General features: G+C 44.5%; 1 protein-coding gene across 1 annotated transcript; it reads right to left on the bottom strand.

The window, feature by feature from the left end:
- Positions 1–2,888: 2,888 nt before the first annotated feature.
- LOC309361344 (centromere-associated protein E-like) lies at positions 2,889–20,894 on the bottom strand (the record flags this gene model as incomplete). Its single annotated transcript, XM_081896213.1, has 17 exons — positions 20,812–20,894; positions 17,812–17,906; positions 16,238–16,327; positions 16,039–16,157; positions 15,467–15,589; positions 15,105–15,186; positions 14,935–15,002; positions 14,281–14,346; positions 12,635–12,686; positions 11,135–11,222; positions 10,702–10,831; positions 10,293–10,379; positions 9,961–10,080; positions 6,667–6,801; positions 5,577–5,712; positions 4,356–4,463; positions 2,889–3,070 (listed from the first exon to the last, which is right to left on the bottom strand). Exons 1-17 carry the CDS (start codon positions 20,865–20,867, stop codon positions 2,889–2,891), a joined length of 1,737 nt encoding a protein of 578 aa, XP_081752339.1. The 5' UTR covers positions 20,868–20,894.
- Positions 20,895–22,632: the final 1,738 nt, after the last annotated feature.

Below are 22,632 nucleotides of genomic sequence, written 5' to 3' on the forward strand. Positions count from 1 at the left end.
TGGCTTGACATGACACTAAAATGTTCAGCTGTAATACACAACTGCCTTGCAGAATATCTTTGGGAGAAGAAAGGAAGCTTAAGGAGTAAACCCTACACTAATCTGGAGTGGAGCCCCTAAGATGGCTGGATGGTGCCTTGCATACCTCCTTCTGGCAACACCTGCTGCCATGTTGGTGCTAAACGTATTGCTCTGCTTCTCTTTGGACCACATCAGTGAGGTCAAGGGGGGGCGGTCTTGTCTTCTGGGTAGCCCCGGACCTCCATACACACTGCCCAGGCTTGCTCCCAGGGAGGTCACTTCAGTGCTGTTAACAGTGTGATTTGACTTCACTCCTGGAGGCGTACTCCATTACCTCTAAGGACTGACTGATGCAGACAACAAGCAAGACACAACAATGACCAGCCGACTGCTTTACCTGCAAGTCACCCACCACAAAAGCAAGCAGGCCCTGCATTCAGCTCCCCTCCAAACCACAGTGGAGCCACGTTCTTACTGTAGAACATATACCAGAATATTCTGCAACCATCCATTGCTTACAGTGATGAGAAGCCCTGGGAAATAAGGTCTTAACGTCACATCACTAACAGGGGCCTTTTCAACCCTCCAAAAGGGCAGAACGCACTGCTAATATACACTGACAAGTGTTTTTCAGAAGGCCCACTCTTTTTCTAGCATGCATTAGTTGGGGGCTAACTGATTTAAATAAATTCAAATCCAATTCCATGCCGCAACTCAGGAAAGTGGCTGTTTTCACATGTCACAGCAAACCATGCTTTACTGTTAATGCAAGATGCTGCGTACTTCACTCTTCTCAAAGCACAGTCTACACAAGTGCAGTTTTGCTTGCTTTTTTGCAGTTACAGGATTAAAGGTAAAAGACCCCTGACAGTTAAGTCCATTCGCAGACGACTCTGGGGTTGCGGTGCTCATCATGCCATACAGGCCGAGGGAGCCGGCGTTTGTCTGCACAGTTTCTCTGGGTCATGTGGCCAGCATGACTAAGCTGCTTCTGGTGCAACGGAACACTGAAACCAGAGCAGCACATGGAAACGCCATTTACCTTCCCGCCGGAGCAGTACCTATTTATTTACTTGCACTTTTTGGCGTGCTTTTGAACTGCTAGGTTGGCAGGAGCTGGGACTGAGCAACAGGAACTCAACCCGTCAGAATGAAGTTATCTTTTTGGGGTAGACTCTCTATGGTAAAAATGAGTGTCCTTCCAAAGATGTTATTCTTGTTTCAGACTATCCCCATAATAAAGGGAGTAGTAATTTTTAAAGAGTGGCAAAGAGCGCTTTCAAGGTATATCTGGCAGGGCAAGAAGGCGAGAATTAAATTTAAGTTATTAATGGACGCAAAGGAAAGAGGAGGCTTCGCCCTGCCGGACTTGAAACTATACTACGAAGCAGCATGCCTTTGCTGGTTGAAAGAATGGATAAAACTAGAGAATAAGGAGTTACTAGATTTAGAAGGATTTGATAACAGATTTGGATGGCACGCGTATCTATGGTGTGAAAAGAACAAAATTCATAAAGGTTTTGGGAACCACATATTTCGGAGTCCACTAATAGAAATATGGGATAGGTATAAAAACCTATTAGAACCTAGAGTTCCACAATGGTTGTCTCCACTAGAGGTTATGAGTGTAAAGAAAATAAATATGAGAGGTAATTGGATTACATATGGTGAATTGATAACCAAAGAAGGAGGAAAATGGAAACTAAAGCCATATGAACAAGTTAGAGAACATGTTTATGATTGGTTGCATTACTTTCAGGTTAATGAAATGTTTAAAAAAGACATTAAAGAAAGGGGTTATGTAGAAAAAGATTCAAAGTTCCAGACAGATGTGATAAATAACGATTGTAAAATTTTGTCAAAAATGTATAAAATATTGTTGGAATGGAATATGAAAGACGAGGAAGTTAAATCGGTAATGGTACAATGGGCCAAAGATTTTGGTTACAATATACAGTTTGAGGATTGGGAAAAACTGTGGAAGGAGAACTTAAGATTCACTGCTTGTATGGCACGAAAAGAAAATGTTATGAAAATGTTTTACAGATGGTATATCACACCGGTAAAATTAGCAAAAATGTATAAGACGTGTAATAAGTGTTGGAAATGTAAAGAAAAAGAAGGAACGTTTTATCACATGTGGTGGGAGTGTAAGAAAGTGAAGGAATTCTGGGAGATACAATGAAATGAAAAAGATGTTAAAATATACATTTGTAAAGAAACCTGAGATTTTTCTTTTAGGGATTACAGGAAAGGAAATAAGAAGAAAGGACTATAAACTCTTCCAGTATGCAGTTACGGCAGCAAGAATTCTACTGGCCCAGAAATGGAAACAAGAGGAAATACCAACGGTAGAAGAATGGAGACTAAAGCTGACAGACTATGCAGAACTGGACAGACTAACTGGGAAAATTAGGTATCTTCGAGACCAAAAGTTCATCGAGGACTGGGGGAAATTTGCCGAATATCTGAAAAGAACGTGTGATGTACAAACAACGCTAGTGGGGTTTCAAGAAGCACTGTGAAAGTTGAGATATATTGTTAAAAAGAAATAGAAGTGGGAGGGAAGTTTAATGGCAATATAAACAGAAGAAATGCGTAACTGAGAAGTATATATGGATGATTGTCAGAAAAGCTGAAGGAAGTCCAAATAGAACTAAATTTGTGGAAATTTCGATATGATTGTTTACTTGTGTTGGAAAACTAATAAAAAATTTTTTTAAAAAAAAACAAAACAGGAACTCAACATGTCATGGGATTTGAACTGATGACCTTCCAATCAGCAAGCCCAAGAGGCTCAGTAGTTTAGACCACAGCACCACTCATGTCCCAGTTACAGGATTAGCATTTGTTTTAGTCTCATGTTGCTAAATTATCTTGAAGGGTCTCAGACTGAAAAGGGTGGAGTAAAGGTAGTCTAACAAAATCTGAACAAGCCTGATGAAACTGGAGAGAAGCCTTGGCTGCACGTTGAAAGGAGATGGGGTCAAGTGAAATTCTTTTGGTACTACCATAGGGAAGACCATGTCCTTTGGGTCCATAGGCCATACTGCAAACAGTGGAAGAAACAGAGCAGGGTCTCAAGACAATTGTCTTAGACCCAGTTTTGCTGCTGGGGATGTGAGATGCAGCGCTTTTCACCAGCTAAGGTGGGTCCATCAACTCTGCATCCCTGCCCCCCAACGGCCACCGTGATCCATGCCATCACCACTTCCTGACTAGACTACTGCAGCGTGTCATACCTGGGGCTGCTTTGGAAAACTGAAAAAATTAGGCACTTCATAAATACAGGTGAAGGGAACACACTTCATCTTTCCTGAAGGAAAGGTACTGGCTACCAGTCTGTTTGAACCCAATTTACAGTGTCAGCACTTACTTTTACAATCATATACGACTTTGAGCTCCAATCACAGGAACCTGCCATTTTACTAGACATTTTCTGTCATAAAACCTTAATACTGAAAGCCCTTGCTTGTTCCTTCAGCAATATATTGGTAGCTCAAAAGTGTTGTTGCCAAAGCCATATTGAGAGCTAGACTTCGTTTATATGTTAAGTTCCAGCTACATGCTGGCAACACTGCCAAGTTTTGGAGGCTTGCAAAAAACCCTGAAAAGGAGAGGTGAGCTTTCCAAACCTCAGAATTTCTCTCCCCTAAACTTTGCCCCCTCAGTTCCACCCCATCAAACCAAATGTAAAAGAAGTCATGTCAATCCAATATAGTTAGGTAAAGGTAAAGGGACCCCTGACCATTAGGTCCAGTTGTGACTGACTCTGGGGTTGCAGCGCTCATCTCGCTTTACTGGCTGAGGGAGCCGGCGTACATCTTCCGGGTCATGTGGCCAGCATGACTAAGCCGCTTCTGGCGAACCAGAGCAGCGCACGGAAACGCCGTTTACCTTCCCGCGGGAGCGGTACCTATTTATCTACTTGCACTTTGACGGGCTTTCAAACTGCTAGGTTGGCAGGAGCAGGGACCGAGCCACGGGAGCTCACCTCATCAGGGGGATTCAAAACGTTGACCTTCTGATCGGCAAGTCCTAGGCTCAGTGGTTTAACCCACAGCGCCACCCGCGTCCAATATAGTTAGTAGGGGGTAATCAAGAAATTGTTGTTGCAAAAAAGAAAGGGGGAGGAAGCCTGCAGAGGGCATACTCCCCACTCCCAGCTTCGTCCTTGAAAGATGAGTGGGAATCTTTTCCAATCCAGGGGTGACATTCATTTCTCGGCAACCTTCTGGGGCCATATCCACGAGGGGTAAGAGAAAAATTGAACGTAAATTTCATCTTTGGTGAAGCACGCTAGTTTCCACACACACACACACACACACACACACACACACATATACTGCTTACCAAACCAACCTCAGACCCTGGAGTCCGTTCCTCTTCAGGAATGGTAACACTGGCTGTCATCCCTTGATCATCACATTCCGAGGATACAGCTGAAAGACAACCCATTTTGCCAAAAATTTAACAAATAAAAGCCTGTATACTTAAGATGCAGATAAGGGAAGTAACAGTACCACTCTATTCTGCCTTGGTCAGTCCAAGCTTGGAACACTGTGTCCAGTTCTGGGCACCACAATTTAAGAAAGATATTGACAAACTGGAACGTGTGCAAATGAGGGCAGCTAAGAAGACCAAGGGTCTGGAAACCAAGACTTACGAGGAAAGGCTGAAGGAGCTGGGGATGTTGAGCCTGGAAAAGAGGAAACTGAGAGGAGATATGATAGCCATCTCCATATATCTCAAGGGCTGTCACATGGAAGATAGAGCAAGTTTGTTTTCTCCTTCTCTGGAAGTTGGACTTGAACCCATGGCTTCAACTTACAAGAAATGAGATTCTGACTAAACAATCAGGAAGAGCTTTCATGACAGCAGGAGCTGTTCAACAGTGGAACGGACTCCCGTGGGAAGCTGTGGACTCTCCTTGGAGGTTTCTAAGCAGAGCTTGGATGACCATCTGTCATGGATGCCTTGGCTGAGATTCCTGCATTGCAGGGAGTTGGACAAGATGACGCTTGGGATCCCTTCCCATGCTACAATTCTGTGACTCTAAGTTCTTGAGACAAATGCAGAAAGGTGCAGTGAAAGGAACTGAGCTTTGACTACCTTGGGGCCCAGTGGGTTTAATTCTCCCCTGCCATGGGAGAAAGAACACACGAGCAGTCAAATGCAAGCAGCGAGAGAGTTGGCTACATTAGCCTTTGCTAGCATTTGCAAGGAAGCCAGTTCTTCCTAGCGCCTAAAGATCAATGTCAGAATCCGACCTCTGGAGCAACCAGGAAATAAAAGGAGCAGGCTAAGTTATGCCAAGAGCCCTCTTGCCCTTTTCTGAAAACTTCAGATGTAGCAATAACATTCAGCATAATTAACATATGCAGCTTAAGCACAGCCCTCAAAATGGGTGCAAGGGTTTAACTATTTGCAGCTCACTGTGGATATTGGTTTAAACAATGTATTATCTAAGTTCTAACTTATCCCAACCTACCATGCTTCAGCCCATATTTTATATAGCACCTTTTAAAAATAGTTTCCACGCATAACAAACTTACATGCTTTCATCTCTGCTAGACAAGGCTTTTTAAACTGTTTGGCTTTTTGGAAAAAGCTTCCCAGGAGACATTCCCCTGCTTCCTGGGATGTTGTTCCTGCAGACCAGGTCGCTCTCCTCTTCCTTGTCCTTGGAAACTTAAAACATAAAATAAAAATAAAAATCAAGGCACATAGGAGAATTAAAGGAAGTTAGATATTTTTAAAAGCACAACCCCATTTGCTGATGTCTTGGAATTTGACATAGCCTAGTGATGACAAGTTCAGTTGAAGCTAGTTGTAAGTTCTACCATAAGCATTTGCAAAAAAGTTGCAAAGGGAGAGGGGAAAGTTTGCTAAAACATGTTTGCAAGCACCATAAGCAACTTGAACTTGCTGTGTCTCACTAGTTGGGTGACAAGTAGTAGCGTGAGAATTCAACACAAAGCCTTATTTTGCAAGGCTGGGAGCCCGGGAGAGCGACATGAGAAGGACACAACTGCCACATGCCCTTTGATCCCAGTCCTCAGGGGTAAGGCTGGGACTGAAGGGCACATGGCAGCCTTCTCATGCCGCCCTCCACGAGCTGCCAAGTTGTGGAGGGCCCGGGGTGATGAGGGCTGGACTGGAGAGCAGCAGGCTCCATTCACCCTCCCCGCTCTGCACTCCTGGCACCATTAAAGCACACTCAGTGCCTGTTCTTATACCAGCTTCCCGATATGAACTTCCTGCTTCATGCACGCATTAACAGAGCTATGTTAAACCTCCACACATTTTCTACAGTGACACCCTTCTAGTCCTGCTGGTACTGGAAGTCTTGACAAGAAGTTGCCTCAGTTCAAGAGACTTTTCTTCTATCGGTTGGACCTGGGTCAGGTTTTATATAAAAAGAAACACACAATAAGTAAGTTCTGCTTTCTTACTCAGTTTTATGAAGGGTTTACCTTAAACTTCCACGCACTGGAAAGTCATTTTCTGCAGTGACACCCTTCTAGTCATTCCCAGGCTTCCCTCGCCCCATTTGATTACTTAATAACAGCTGATACAAGAAATGTGGAAGAGCCACCAGTTTTCCACCAAAGGTCCCACAACACTTCAATTTTTAAGTATTACCTTGAACTCTTGCGCTGGTGCAAGAGAAGCTGACGTCACCAGCATCTCAGTGAGATTCTTTATTTTCTCCTGCAGCTCATTTTGAAGAGCATAGTTCTCTTCAACAATCTCTGCCGTCTGGGATTGTGATGAGATCTACCAAGGGAAAGCATCAATACCAAAGGTCGAAAGGCACAAAATGTTGCTCATTTTATGGTGTACATGATTTCCCAAGCAAGTTAAATCCATTATGACCAGGGATTTTGTATAAGACCCGCTGAAAACTTACACACACTTTTGGGAATACTTTACTACTCCAAGCCAAATTTTCAATCTATTTTGGGGTAGTAAAGGTAAAGGTACCCCTGCCCGTACGGGCCAGTCGTGACTGACTCTGGGGTTGTGCGCCCATCTCGCTTAAGAGGCTGGGGGCCAGCGCTTCCGGGTCACGTGGCCAAAGCGTGACGAAGCTGCTCTGGCGAGCCTGCACCAGCGCAGCACACGGAAACGCCGTTTACCTTCCTGCTATAAAGTGGTACCTATTTATCTACTTGCACTTAAGGGTGCTTTCGAACTGCCAGGTTGGCAGGAGCAGGGACTGAGCAACGGGAGCTCACCCCGCCGCAGGGATTCGAACCGCCAACCATACGATTGGCAAGTCCTAGGCGCTGAGGTTTTACTCACAGCGCCACCCGCGTCCCTATTTTTGGGTAGTAAAATCCCTTAAAACAAATCCATGTGTGTGATGCCTGGAGAAGGTATTGAAGTTTACATTACAGAAAAAAATACCCTGACGTGTTACATTGGCTAGGATACCCATGTGCTTTTGTGTAGACCCCTCCATGCTTGCGAGGATTGTGGCTGTTAATCTGTATATTACTGTGATGATAATAACGTACTGTAAGTACTAACGGCTGTGAAGGTTAAACATCAGCAAGAAACAATGAAAGCATTTCGGTCATTTCTATGAAATTGAGTCTGCACCCGCCCCCCCGCACCCCAGTGTGGAAAGGGTTGCATACAAGTAATGATCTATTCTTCATCTTCTTTGGTGATCACTCGAAGCCAAGTAAGATTGTCTTCCATAAACACGGTTTTAACAACGAGTCCGTAAGTGACTGTAGAGGCCAATTCTGGACCCACATGTCCTTTCACAGTGGGGACATTGGTTTTTGGGTGGGAGTTGATCACGGTGTGGATTTGCCAGGCATGCCTTCCTCTTAGCACTTTTCTCCCTTGCGTCCTGAGTTTGAGTGTCTTCAAAGCCCATGACTCCTTTGGTAAAAGCTGTTCTCCAACTGGAGGGATCGCAGGCCAGCATTTCCCAGTTGTCGGTGTCTATTTTTTTAGATTTGCCTTGAGACAGTCTTTAAACCTCTTTTGTTGACCACCAGCATTACGCTATTTTTAAGTTTGGAATAGAGTCGTTGCTTTGGAAGATGATGATCAGGCAACCACACAACATGACCAGTCCAACGAAGTTGATGTTGAAGAATCATTGCTTCAACACTGGTGATCTTTGCTTCCTCCAGTACACTGGTATTTGTTCGCCTGTCTTCCCAAGTGATGTGTAAAATTTTTCGGAGACACCGTTGATTGAATCTTTCGAGGAGCTGGAGATGGCGTTTATTAGTGGTCCATGTTTCACAAGCTCTCAGTAAGGTTGGTAGTACAATAGCTTTGTAAACAAGCATTTTGGTTTCCCTGCAAATGTCCCAGTCCTCAAACACTCTGCACTTCAATTGGGAGAAAGCCACACTCGCAGAGCTCAGGCGATGCTGGATTTCAGCATCAATGTTGGCCCTTGTGGAAAGATAACTGCCCAGGTAGGAGAAGTGATTGACATTTTCCAACGTTACACCATTGAGTTGGATTTGTGGTGCTGCAGAGGGGTTATTTTGTACTTGTTGGTGTAGCACTTTCGTTTTTTGGATGTTGAGTGATAGGCCAAGCTTTTCGTAATCTTCTGCAAATATATTTAGGATGGTTTGGAGGTCATCCTCTGACTGTGCTGGATCTCTTGAGCTTATTTTAATCCACCAGTGTTTTTTAGTTCTCTGGTTCTTCTTTGAACCTCAGCCTTAGCACTGGCACAGGTTTTTTTCTTAGTGGCACAGTTTCTATCTCTTTGCCAGATCTGAAAGGCCTTCCTTTTCTTGTCAAATATGTGTTCAATCTCACTGTCATTCTCATCAAACCAGTTTCTGGTGTTTCTTGGTTTGGTGTCCAATAGTTTGTTCACAGGCTGCAATAATGCATGTTTTTAGTTTGGTCCAGTGTTCCTTGATGTTATCAGGAAATTCTGAAAACGGATGGTCCTTAATGGGATCTTGAAGGCCTTGAGTGTTCATTTTGTGCCTTGGTTTCCTTTCTTGAATCCTGCGTCAAGGTATAATCTTGATAGCCATCGTGGAGCGTATTAGTCGGTGATCTGTCCAGCAGTCGTCGGCGCTCGTCAAAGCTATGGTAAAGAGCACATTGCAGCAATCTTTAGCACGGACAATAACATAGTCTAAGAGGTGCCAGTGGTTTGACGAGGATGCCTCCATGAAGTTTCAAATTTATTTTTCTGTTGAAAGAGTGTGTTGGCAATAACAAGGTTGTGCACTACACATATTGTCAAAAGTAAGATTCCGTTCTGGTTGCTGTTACCAATTCCTTTTTTCCCAGTAATCCCAGGCCACAGATCAAAATCTCACCCAACTCTTGCATTAAAATCACCCAGGAGGATAAAATTCTCTTCCTTAGGTGTCTCTGATAGGACAGTATCCAGCTGAGAGTAAAATCTTTAATGTCTTCATCGGCATCCAGTGTTGGTGCATAAGCGCTTATACTTGTAGCATCCAAAAGACATGCGATTGCATATGGCGATGAACCTGGAAGTGACCTAAAAACATTGTCCAGCATGTCACGAAAAGAGTGTAATAGGGCTGGGATACACTTATACATGCTAATCCAGTGTATGTGGGGGCCAGGAATGGAACCCCCGCATGAAATGGTTGTCAACTTTATCAAGAGTTGCCATTAAAATTAGGCCAGACTCTTAAAATGGAGTCTGCGTCTAAACAGAGATTACGGCCCCCTCACTTGGTATAGGCAGCTGGCCTATAATCCAAGTCACCAACTAAAAGAATGCTATTGCCACCAGCATTCGAGATTACCACGGATATTTGAACTTCTAAAAGATAAATGTGTTGTGCTTTTAAGGTATAATTGCTGGCAAAATAGAGCTTGAATCCTATTTCAAAACAAAATATAGATGCAATTTGACCTGTTCCAGCCTAGAACACTCAGATTTCCAAGAAGACAACTTACATCTTCAATTTGTTGTTTCAAGCTGTCAATCTCTAATAGATATCTCTTTAGAAGGGCATCCTCATCCGTAACATAATTTATTATAGGGCGGTTTTTCATTTTTTGGGCTGTATTCGCAAACTAGGAGAGATAGGCACATGGAGTCAGAACTGCTCTTTGAAGGAGAAATCAGAAAAAATGACATTTGTCTAAAATCTCTTCGAAAATTACAGAAGTATGGATCATGAAAATCAACATTTGCTATTACAGTAAATACAAATGATACCCATTAAACAAAATGTTGCAGCGTACCTTCACCTCCCTACAGAAGGGATAAGCCTAGGTTAACCAGCCTGGTGCCTTCCAGATGTTGTTGAACTACAACTTTCATCATCTGACCATGTTGACCATGGCTGATGGGAGCTGGAGTCCTCCAACATCTGGAGGGCAACAGAGAAGCTATCAGGAGCTCAAGTAGGTCTTTCCCCCCACCTTTCCTTTTCCACCTGATATTCAAGACTCCATGACTACCATGTCTTCACAAGCTCCCTTTTTAAGAGTTTGAGGGTTTGCCGTCAGTATCCACCCCAGCTATGAGAGAAAGTGCTATGCTACTTCCCTTTGAAGGGGAAGTCTGATTTCTCATAGTTCTATAACTGCAGATATATATACCAGAACAAAGCATGCCAGTTTAAAGAGAGGGGAAATATCTTCTTGCCTACTTGTTACTTGGGGCAAAACTTTTGGGGGAAGGAAACGGACCTGGAGGGTTCGAAGCGTTTCTTCAAATGATGTCAGAATGACCGTGCAGATGATAACAGTCTTAGAATTGCCACCAAGTGATTTGTGCAGAAGCCATGTTAACATACTTTCTCTGTAGTTGACGTAGGCTCTGGTGAAGGAGGATGATCAAAAAGGAGTAAGAAAGTTTTTACATATTAAGTAGAGGAAAAACTGGCCCAAGAGCCAATCTTTTACATCTAGGACAGAGACAGCCAATGTGGTGCCTTCTGAAGGTTGTTGGATGACAACTCCCATCAGGCCCAGAGAGATGACCAATGGCCTGGCGGTGGAGGGAGTTGTAGCCAAACAACCTAGGAATGGCACTACCTTGGCTGCCTGGCCTAAGATCAAGTGAGAACACTTTTCAATACAGCACAAACTAAAGAACCCTTCTTAACTGAATTGTCCTTACCCAGTCTGCTCTTCACAAAGGTTCTTGATCACTTGGCCCAAGATGCAGAGGCTCCAGTTTACATTGCAGCATTCTTGGAGATGGGTCCCTAGGCATTAAACATCAGGTTTTTATTTTCAGACAGTTCCTTCTACAAAAGTTCTTTTGCTACCATATTGGGAGTTAACATAGTCAAGAGTTCCTGAATTTGATTGCTTTCTTCTTCATTCTCCATTCTCTCCCCCCCCCCTTCTGTATTGTTTTTACCTGTCCTTTTGGCACTTTATATGTGTGAAATAGCAATACTGGTCATTATCCAAAGTCTCCTGACAGAAGGCAATATCAGCAGGATGGGGGAGGCAATTTTCAGTGATTCCCATTCTGTCCTTAAATCTGCTCTGGGTGATTTCCCAACCCTCTGCAGCAGATCAAAGAGGGACACAGGGTCCTGCGAAGGGTGAATGACCCGAAAAATATTATCTCTCCCGTTCTGCCAACAGATTCCATCTGTCAATGAAATGACAGCATTGGAGACACCCAATAAGACTTCAGCATTATTAGTGGTATGATGAATTATGCCATTTAACTCAGAAACGTTGAATAACTTCAGCCAAAAGGAGGAAGATAATGCTAGAAGACCTATAACCAAATATTATATTAAATGTATATACTGTTAGAAAAACGCCCTGGGGGTGCCAGCAAGCCCCCAAAACTCTGAGCGTCCTCCGGTACGCACAGCTCTGGAAAAGGCATCTCCCTTCTCTTACAGTGCGCTTCTAGCAACATATACTAGCTGGTATAGGCACACTAATCTTCCGGCATAACACAGCAAGAGTGAGTGAGTCATCATAGAGCTAATCTACTATTTATTTACACACTATGTACAGACAAAAGCATAATGGCGTCCGTTCTCTCCAGCTCCGAGAGAACGAACAAAGAAATAAAAGCAAAGTACAGTGTAATAGTACCTGCAGCGGAAGAGGTAAGACTGTCTTCCTTTCCCAGACTCGTCCCAGACAGGTATGTGATTTACAACAGTCTCATCTGCAGCGTTGGAGGAGTGAAATTGCTAACATATGCCACCCTTCATTCAAGGATCATAGGGCGGTTTTACAATGGTCTCTGCAGAAGCAGGGATGAGGAACTTGTGGCCCTCCATGTGTTGTTGGAAGACAACTTCCAGCATTGCTGACCATTGGTCATACTGGCTAGGATTGCTAGGAGTTCATATGCAACTTCTACAGCACTACAGGTCCCTCATCCTTGCCGTAGAGAAGTTAGATTTTTGTGCAAGAATCTACCAGTTGGGAATGTAACATCTGCATCAGTCTTGTGTTCCAAATGTGATGAATTTTACTGTTAAGCTGTAAATGGCTTACATAAATAAGAGCAAGCATGCCCAAGAACCCGGGGGCGGGGGAGAATTACTTGTGGGTTGTTGTTGTTGTTTTTTTTTTACATGTTTTACAAGTTAGGATTTAGCAGATTACCAGAAAAGCTTGATCATTATCAGCTACATACCTTCAGCACCTGTTTGGGTAGCTCTTTCACTTCCTGCCAGATCTACCAAATTCTGAAAATTCAAGTAAGACTGTGTTAGACACCATTCTCACACAAGATCTATTCAAATCATCCATTGATTGAACAACAATTCCAAACAGTGGCAGATGAAAGCCTGAGAAAAATAAGTTCCTGAGACTGTACATGAGCAGAAAAAGGTCTTTGGCCGGGAGTTTAAATCAAAGGAACAACAATAATTTTGTGCAGCACTGGTCACTACATCTGGGAGGAAATACATTCAAATGAACAACATTTAACATTTCATGAAAGTGAAAGAACAGAGGAAATGTGTGTTAAAGGGAGCCAGTCATTTGTAGATTGCATCTCAGATCCAGGATGGTCTGCAACAGAAGAAAAAGGTAGAAGGATGTGCATACTGTGCGATTTGATGTTTTGACCACTGAATTTCTACTATAGTCCAAGGACCCAATGTGGCATAGTGGTGAGTGTGTGGCTAGGACCTAGGAGGCCAGGGTTCAAATCACCGCACAGCCACAAAGCTCCCTGGGTCACCTTGGTCTCACAACCTAACCTACCTTGTAAGGTTGATGTAAGCATAAAATGAAGGGGAACAAAATCAAGCAGGCCACCTTAGCTTCTTGGAGGAAAGGTGGGATATAAATGCAATAATAATATGGATGTTGTTTAGTCTACACCTCTTCAGTACGTTCCAGCAATGTCAATGGAACTTGATTTGAATAAGCATTAGGAATGCTGTGCCAAACAGACATGGAACCAAGAGCAAATGAATTTTTGCTGCTGCTATTTCCCAGGCAGAAACAGCCCTATTAAACACTTCAGAAGTTCATTAGCCTTCCACAATCCCAATATATATTTGACTCTGCCGGCCAGATCTCAGACAGAAAGCACACAAGGCTAGCCTAATATATTTTGCTGCCTGAGCCCAAGCAGAAGATGGAACCCCTCCCCTCCCCACCTCTTTCTGTATAGCAAAGTCGACCAGATTGGTGGCAAAATAACATCTTCTACTTCATCTCAGGGCAGCAGCCTAGCTTAGGGGGAAGAGTGGGTCATATGGCACACAAACTTCTTTCCTCCGAATGTCAAAGGCACGTTTAAGGAAGGACCCGACAGAGGTGTATAAGATTATGCATGGTAACGAGAAGGCAGATAGGGCTAAGTTTCTCTCAATTTCTCTCTCTCTCATATAATACTAGAACTCAGGGCCATCCAACAAAGCTAAGATTCAGGACAGACAAAAGAGAAAGAACTTCTTTACACAGCACATAGTTAAACTATGGAATTCACTCACCCAGTACGTGGTAATGTCCACCAACTTGGAAGCCTTTAAAGGAGGATCAGACAAATCTATGGAGTACAAGTCTATCAAGGACTGCTAGCTATGATGGCTAAGTTCCACCTCCACTACCAGCTGCTATGAATCACAAGTAGAGAAACTGCTTGGGTCTCAGGCACCTGGTTCACCACTGTGAGAACAGGATGCTAGAATAAACAGGCCATTGGTCTGATCCAGCAGGGCTCCTCTCATGTTCCCATAACGCACACAAGCTGCAGCATCCTTCAATTGTAGTTTTTTCTACCAACCCCCATTTACAAACCTCAGTTCTCTCTTTCAAAGAACTCACCAAGTGAGATACCATCACAGGGCTATCGCAGCTTGAGATATCCGTCATCTCTTTGCTTTCAATGATCTAAAAAAACAAAGTAAGCAAAGTTGTGAACTTGTTTTGCTATACCATCACAGATTACAGACCAACTAATACCAGTTTGTGATGTGTGGGTCTGTATACTGTAGCACACCTACCCTCAACCAAGAGAACCTAAAACTGACATATCTTGTGGAATGCTTAAGGAGGCTTGTCTGGTGATTCTGTTACATATTTTAGGTGCCAGGCAAAAATATTCCTCTTCTCCTAGGCCTTTGGCTAATTAAACGATCTATGGCCTTTTAAAACCATGTGTGTGTTTTGTTGTTTTTGTTTATTATTATGGCATATATTTTTGTGTTTTTATATTGTAAATCACCCAGTGGTAGAAATGTATAATATAACAACAACAACAAATCTCTCCCTCTCATATCCTTCCAGACATCATCGCCAGGTACTAACCAGGAATAGGGAACCTGGTGCCCTCTGGATGTTGTTGGACTCCATCTCCCATCAGTATGGCCAACAGTCAGGACTGATGGGACTGTGGAGTCCGGGAACATCAAAGAGGGCCAGAGGTTTCCGATCTCTGAACTAAAATAAATCAGTAAAATAAAATTCATGATCACTTACCATTCGGAAGATTGCATGTGACAGGTTACTTCTTTCATTCATTTCTGTCACACTATAGTGCCTGTTTTCTATTCAGAACAAAACACAGAGAAGGTTGATGGATTTAGAAGTATCAGAGCTGCACAGGAAGCTCTATATGTGTTTAAGTCATACCAGATATTAAGTCTTACTTTCGCCTTTCTGGAACCAGCTCAGAACTTCCTCTGGAGAAACCACCACCTCTTCGGTCAGACCTCCAACAAAGACATACCCCTACAAGAGATTTTTTTTAAAAATCACATAACACCCCACAGCTCCCTGTATTGATTCTAGGTGTTACCTCTTTTTATATGTGCAATGCAAAGCTATTAGTCAGTTAGCTAACTTTAGGTCAACTTTAAGAAAAAGATTTTAATCAATTCAGAAGCAAAATGGGCAAAGTCTAAGTAGGCAATTGTCAACAACATGCTGACTTCCAGAATTTTACATTTCCTGTTACAAGGCCACGTGGGAGCTTTGGCACTGACTTGGAAAGGTAACAATGGTTACTTACACTGATGTCTTCACGAACAACCAAGGGTTTCTTTTGCCATATACTGCTGCACAATAGGTCCTCAACTGTATTACTGTGGATTTCCATGTATGATACACGGAGTAGGAACTCCCTGTCAGGAATCTGAAAAAGTAAAGAGCATGCATGCATCAGCATCCCTAATTATGGAGAACTAATGTAACATGGCTCCCTGCCCACCCCCATCCAATGCCATCACTAAAACATTCCCACTGCCTTATGAACTATACTATAGATGGGGAACTATGGACCTCTAAATGATACTGCACTGCAGCTCCTATCAGCTCCAGCTAGCATAGCTGATGGATGTGATGGGATCAGACTCCAACAACTTCTGAAGAGCAACAGAGTTTCCCATCCCTGATCTCTATATTGGTTCCACTCACAATACTTATTGGCCAACAAGATTATTAGGTGGGAAATGGAAACTGCTGTATAGTGGCTGCACAGCCTTTTCTCCTAAGTGGAGATAGGAAATCATCAAAGCAGGTTCAATATGCAGCTTTGCAGCACTAATGTATCTGAAACAAAGTTCAGTTAGTAGAAAAACTTACTCCACAGATGCTATTGAAAACATCATTGATGGCCATTGGTAAGATTCCTGGGCAATCTTTGGTGCCCAACATTGTGTAAGTTTTCCCCGAAGCAGTTTGGCCATAGGCAAAAATAGTTCCTAAAAGGAAAAGCAATGGTTAGCTCGGACTACTACTCACATACAGTGCAAGCATTCAAATGTGTTGATGTTTAATGTACCATTATATCCACGAACAGCTGACTTGATAACTGAAGCAGCCACCCCTTTGTAGACTTCTTCGGTATTATCTGAAGAATGAAACACCCGATCTTAAAAAAAAAGAAAAATGGTTCAGTTCACAGAAATCAAACACCAACTTCAGGATTTGTCAAATTGCCAACTTGTAAGCTAGACTGAAAGAAGCACGCCTGGCTGCTTTCAAAAAGTTGTTTGCATGTTTTTATGGTATACCAATATTATGTACCGTATTTTTCGCTCCATAAGATGCACCTGACCATGAGGCGCGCCTAGTTTTAAGAGGGGGAAACCAAGGGGAAAAAAATATTTTAAGGGAGTGCTGAGCAGAGCCTGTATGCATCCCAGGCTCTGCTCAGTGCTCCCTTTCACGAGCCACATGGAGCGTGTGTGCGGCGCTTGCAGGCTTTTCCCCCGAGGAGGGAGAAGGGCAGCCCGTCACTTGGAGAAAAGCCCCCCAAGAGCCACACACCCACTCTGCACGGCTCTTGGGGGCTTTAGCGGGAGGTGGGGGTGTCAGCATCACCCTTGAGCCAGTGCCATCAACTGGACTCACACACTTCAGCCCCAACTGGGCTAGGCGAGCTGGGTAGCACTTCCAGAGACCACCTTCTGGACAGGAACTGGTCAAAGTGTTGTGGACTCACAGCTTAGAGTTGTGAGCACCGGATTCACTCCAACAAGAAGACAGTCATCGCACAGCAGAGTATAGCAGAGCATAAATGACTCGGAAAGCAGCTCTGTAGAATATCTTCTTTTATTCTATCTACAACTATAATGCAGAACTATGTACAGAGCTAAATGAGGTCTAAATGAAAATGCTGAACTGCACTGAGTGTCTGCAGCTGCTCTTAGCAGCAACCTTATCTATACACAGGATCTCTCTATAACACTCAGTCTCTTTCTCTCTCTTTGATGTGAGGCTGGAGCGGAATAAGTAGAGAGCAGAAACCGCCCCCTCCTCTCTCGAGAATCAGCAGCTCTGTCCCTTCCCTCACCTCCCGCAAGAGCCACATGCTGTTTAAAGGGAGCGTGGCGATCCCTGGCTTTTGTGGGAGGTGAGGAAAGGAACAGAGCGCAGATCTGTCCCTTCCCCCACCTCCCGCAAAAGCTAGGGATAGCCGCACGAAGCCTCCGCAGGGCAGCGGGATGAAGGCTCACCACTGCCCTGCGGAGGCTTCGCACGGTTAAGCCAGAAGCTAGAACAGCTAGAGGGAGCGCTGCGATCCCGCTAGCTGTCCTGGCTTCTTTCTTGGTCTCGTGCAGCCTCTCCCAGCTTCATCTCCTGCCCGGGAGAGCCTGCATGCGGCTAAAGCTCCCCCAAAAGCCGCGCTCCCTTTAAAGAGCGTGCGGAGTGTGTGTGCGGCTCTTGGGGGCTTTTCCCTGAGGAGGGAGAAGGGCAGCCTTACTTTTTCCCTTACTTTTTAGGAGGGGAAAAGCGCGTCTTACAGAGCGAAAAATAAGGCACTTAATAAAATTTATACATCGCTTGATTGTAAACAAACCAACAAACCATGAGAGGGTTTACAAAGTACTTCAGTGTTTATCAAGTGCTTACCAAAGGTAAAAGATTTGGTCCCATCAAGCTGAGATATGGTGCATTCTTCAGTTTTCCAGACAATACTCTCTTCTTCCGCAAGGTCTGCATTCTCGCTTAAGGAACAAAACACTGTTAGAGATTCACTCTATACACTGTTAGAGCATAGAGAAATTATACTCTGGTGTTAAAGAAATACTTATACCCACACTAATCTAATTGTCTGGTCCTGAGAGTATATTTAAAGATGTTTGCAGCTGCTGACTTAACATTATGACAATGTGCAAGTTATATGAATAACTTGCTGTGCAGAGCATGTGCAAAGCGCATTGTAAGCACATACAGTATTTGTATCCAAATTTAAGGGTTCTGGAACCAGTCCTAGGAATGAAGCACCTGTGAGTATGTGTTTGCTTTGTCCCTTTGAGAACAACTTTTTAAATCCAGCTGCTATTTGATTAAATGCCCTTTTAGAAGTACGGCTGCTGTAGAGTACACATACTCTTCTGGAGCATTTTAGACATAATCTTCACATTCTGAAACAAGTGCATCTCACATTTACAGCACAACCCTATACACGCCTACCTAAAAGACATACAGCATTTTTAGGTTATATGGTTTTATTGACACTTACTGTATATAGTCATACCTCGGGATGAATACGCTTCAGGTTGAGTGTTTTCGGGTTGCGCTCCGCGGCGACCCGGAAGTAATGGAATGTGTTACTTTCGGGTTTCGCCACTCGCACATGCGTGGATGCTCAAAATGATGTCATGCGCATGTGCAGAAGCGATGAAACGCAACCCGCGCAAACGTGTGTTATGTTCGCTTCAGGATGCGAAATTGATGTTACAAGTTGATGTTACCTCCAACCAAGGGAAGGTGGTGGTGAAATGCCTACCATTTCCTGGAGAGCAGTATCACCCTAGTGGTTGCTATGGAAACACAGCTCACTCTTTAAGATGCTGCGGATGCCATTAGCCTCACAGATAAAGCCATAGCCTCCCCAAGAAGTGAAGTTACAGTGAATAAGGCATTCTCCATAGTGGCTGAAAAAGGTTCCTGGCCTTAGGTGGAGAACAAAGGAAGCTTTCTGTCCATCTCATGTCAGCCACCCAAAGGTAACTGGGGGCTAGAACGAGAATGGCTGCAAGCAGCTGAGTTTTATTTACTTATTTAACTTATATGCTACCCTCTACAAGGAGCTAAAGTGGCCTTGCACATCTCCCCCCTGCCTCACTTCATCCTCACAAGGACCCCACAAGGTAAGTTAGGCTGTCAGTCAAGTGACTAGCTCAAGCAAGCTACCTTATTTTTTTGCTCCATAAGACGCACGCACTTTTCACCTACTAAAAAGCAAAGGAAAATGTGTGTGCGTCTTATGGAGCGAAAGCAGGGGGGAGGCAGGCGGGAAAAGCCCCCAAGAGCCGGACACAAGATCCGTGCGGCTCTTGCGGGCTTTTCCCCAGGAGGGAGAAGGGACTGACTGGTCGCATCAGTCCCTTCTCCCACCTTGTAGAAAAGCCCACAGGAGCCACGCACCCTTTAAAGAGTGCGCGGCTTCTGCGGGCTGTGGGGGAGCTGCACACTCTTTAAAGAGCACACCGCTCTTGGGGGCTTTTCCCTGAGGAGGGAGAAGGGACTGACTGGCTGCGCCAGTCCCTTCTCCCACCTTGTAAAAAAGCCCGCAGGAGCCGCACGCTCCTTAAAGGGTACGCAGCTCCTGTGGACTTTTGCGGGAGGGGGGAATACTCCCACAGCTTGTCGGGGCTGGCGGGGGAAGCCCGGGCTTCCCCCGCCACCCCCATAAGCTCCTGAGCAGCTCTAGGGTAGCCCGCGAAGCCTCCGCAAGGCAGCAGCGAGCCTTCAACCCGCTGCCCTGCAGAGGCTTCACACAGCTATCCCTGGCTTCTGCGGGAGGTGGGGGAAGGGACAGAGAGCGGCTCTGTCCCTTTCCCCACCTCCTGAAAAAGCCAGGGATAGCCGTGCTCCCTTTACAGAGCCGCATGGAGTGTGTGTGTGGCTCTTGGGGGCTTTTCCCCAAGAGCCACACACACACTCCACGCGGCTTGCATACAGCTTGCTTGGGATGCATACAGGCTTTGCTCAGCGCTCCCTTTAAATAATATTTTTTTCCTTGAATTCCCCCTCAAGAAACTAGGTGCGCCCTATCATCAGGTGCACCTTATGGAGCGAAAAATACGGTACATGGCCAAGCAAGGATTTGCACCCTGGTCTCCCAAGCTCCTAGTCCAATGCTCTAATCCCGTGGTTCCCAACGTGGGGGCACACGCCCCACAGGGGGGCAATTTGAGAACGAATTATCCAGTCAATGGCCTTTTAGGCTTCCTCCACGTGAATTGGGGTGTGTGTGTGCCACTGAATAAGAATTATATGTCACGGGGTGGGGTGGGGGTGGCAGGGGCATAGCGTGGGTTGTCAGCACCCGGGGTAAGGCAAGTAATTTGCGCCCCCTGGCCCATGGATTTGTGCCCCCTAACCCTAACCCCCAGATGTTGCGCCCGGTGCGGTCGGGCCCCCCTGCACCCCCCACGCTACGCCACTGGGGGGTGGGCATTAGGATTTTAGGAGCATGGTTAAAAAAAAGGTTGGGAACCACTGCTCTAACCACTTTAAGGAGAGTGGGTATGCAGAGCTGGAAAGACTTTCATGATTAAGTATTTTCAACATCAAATCTATTAACCCGCTCTTCACTATCAAGCCGGGTTACAGAAATTTAAAAGCCCAATTTTTTTCCCCTTTTTACCCACGCGCATTTAAAACAGCTGCAGTCGAGGCGAGGTGGGGGGAGAGGGGGAGTGAAGCAGTTAAAAGCAAATAGAAATAGACGGAGTCAGGCTTCCTTCTCGGGGCTTCGCGTGCCAGCCTGTTAAGGTACCGCGCTTACTTCAGAGTAGACCACTTAGAAACAGCGGAGGGGGGTTACTGCGGAGCAATATGCGGGGGGATTCGCCTGCGCCTCTGGCGAACAGCTCCCCTTTCCCTGCCCCAGAGGCTCACCTGGCGGGGAGCGGGCGAACCCGAACGCAGACAGTGACAGCACCTTCCTCGCACATCTCGCCGAAGCACAAAAGACGCCGCTGCTTCCCCCGCCCCCAGGCCGTTTTCTATTGGTCCGCGGGTGACGTAAGCGCGAAGTCTCCGCCCACAGGTTGGACCGTAGTAATACCTAAGGGGGTGGGGCGGGCGAATCGATCTCAGGCGCCTGGGCGGGGGGAGGCGATGAGACAAAGAGCGTCCGATCCTGTATAAACGACCAGAGGGAGTTTCGAGGGATTCGAGCCTCCTTCTTATCTCTGGGGAAATGAGTGAAAAGGAAGGGGGAATACCCCCCCCTGGCTTCCCCCTTCGCCTTGTTTCCCAAGGGCCGTGGTGGTGCTAGGGTTAAAAAGGTCCCTTCGTTCTTCCCCCCCCCCCTCCCCTCCGTCGTCTCTCTTCGGTGGAGTCGGCCCGGCAGGGAAGCCGCTTGCTGATTGGCTGGAGCGGATTCTCAGCCTTGCGAGCGCGTTGATTAAATGCGTGCCCTTTAAAGCGCTGTTGTTCTTCGCGGAAGAAGCTGCGAAACCTCCTTCCTTTACCCCTTTTTGATTGAGAGCAGGGCCGGATTTACGTATAAGCTAGACAAGCTATAGCTCAGCGCCCCACTCTCTTGGGGCCCCCAAAAAAATTTGAAGGGAAAAACACCTGGATGTACATTTCCAAAATAAAAAAATAAAATCCAGCCCATCTAATCTTTGTATTCTCTGTATTTTTCACAAGGTTAGTCTAAGCACAACCAAACTTGTGTGTTTGATCCCTGTTTGTGTAAATATTCATTTAAACATTCCCATTTTTTCTGAACCATACTTTTAGATTTATGCCTTATTATATCCGCCAGTTTTGCTAACTCCAGATACTCACAGAGTTTACTTAGCTATCCCCTTTTTGTTGGGATGTTATTTCCTTTCCAGTAACTGGCCACCAACGTTCTCGCTGCTGTTGTTGCGTATAGGAATATGTTAATTTTATCTTTGGGGATATCCTTACTCAAAATTCATAATAAGTATGCATCTGCCCTTTTATTATATGAAACCTTTATTGATTTTGTAATTTCTTCATGGATCATTTCCCATAATTTTTTGAGTTCTGAACATGTCCACCACATATGGTATAGAGTGCCCTTCATCTTATTGCATCTCCAACATTTATTACTAATCGATCTATTCATTTTTGCTAGGCTGTCTGGTGCCATAACCATCTGTGGTGCATCTTCATATAATTCTCTCTTATTGAATTGCAGGCCGTAAAATTTTTGTTTTCCCCCCAAAACTTTTCCAATCTTCCATATCAATTGTATATCCTAGATCCCATTCCCACTTTAGCATATTCTCTCCTTTTACTTCTTAGTCTATTAAACTATACAGTTTCAAAAGTGTTTTTTGATTATTTTGTAATACCTCTCTTTCTAATTTTGATGTTTTATTCCCAAATCCCCTAATTTTTATATCTTTCTCATATGTAGCCTTAAGTCGGAAATATTCTAGCCAATTTAAATTATCATTCTTGATCTTATTTCTTCCTTTTCTTTATCTTCTTCTTGTTGTTGTTCTTTTATTTTATATTTTACCTTTCATTTCTTTTCTTTATTGTGAATATTGTTTTGTAGAGGTGCAAATAATTGTAAATATGAGAAGAGGTAAAATGTTTTCTAATTTTCTATTGGTTACATGTATTTTCCTTTTTTTGTATATTTGTATTTTTTTTAATTTGTACTCAATAAAATTAGTAATAAATAAATAAATAAATAAAGCAAGCAAGCTCATCACGTGTCCATCTCCTCGT

This window comes from Podarcis melisellensis, assembly GCF_964234715.1.
Source record: "Podarcis melisellensis genome assembly, chromosome: Z".
In the NCBI taxonomy this organism is placed as follows: Eukaryota; Metazoa; Chordata; class Lepidosauria; order Squamata; family Lacertidae; genus Podarcis; species Podarcis melisellensis.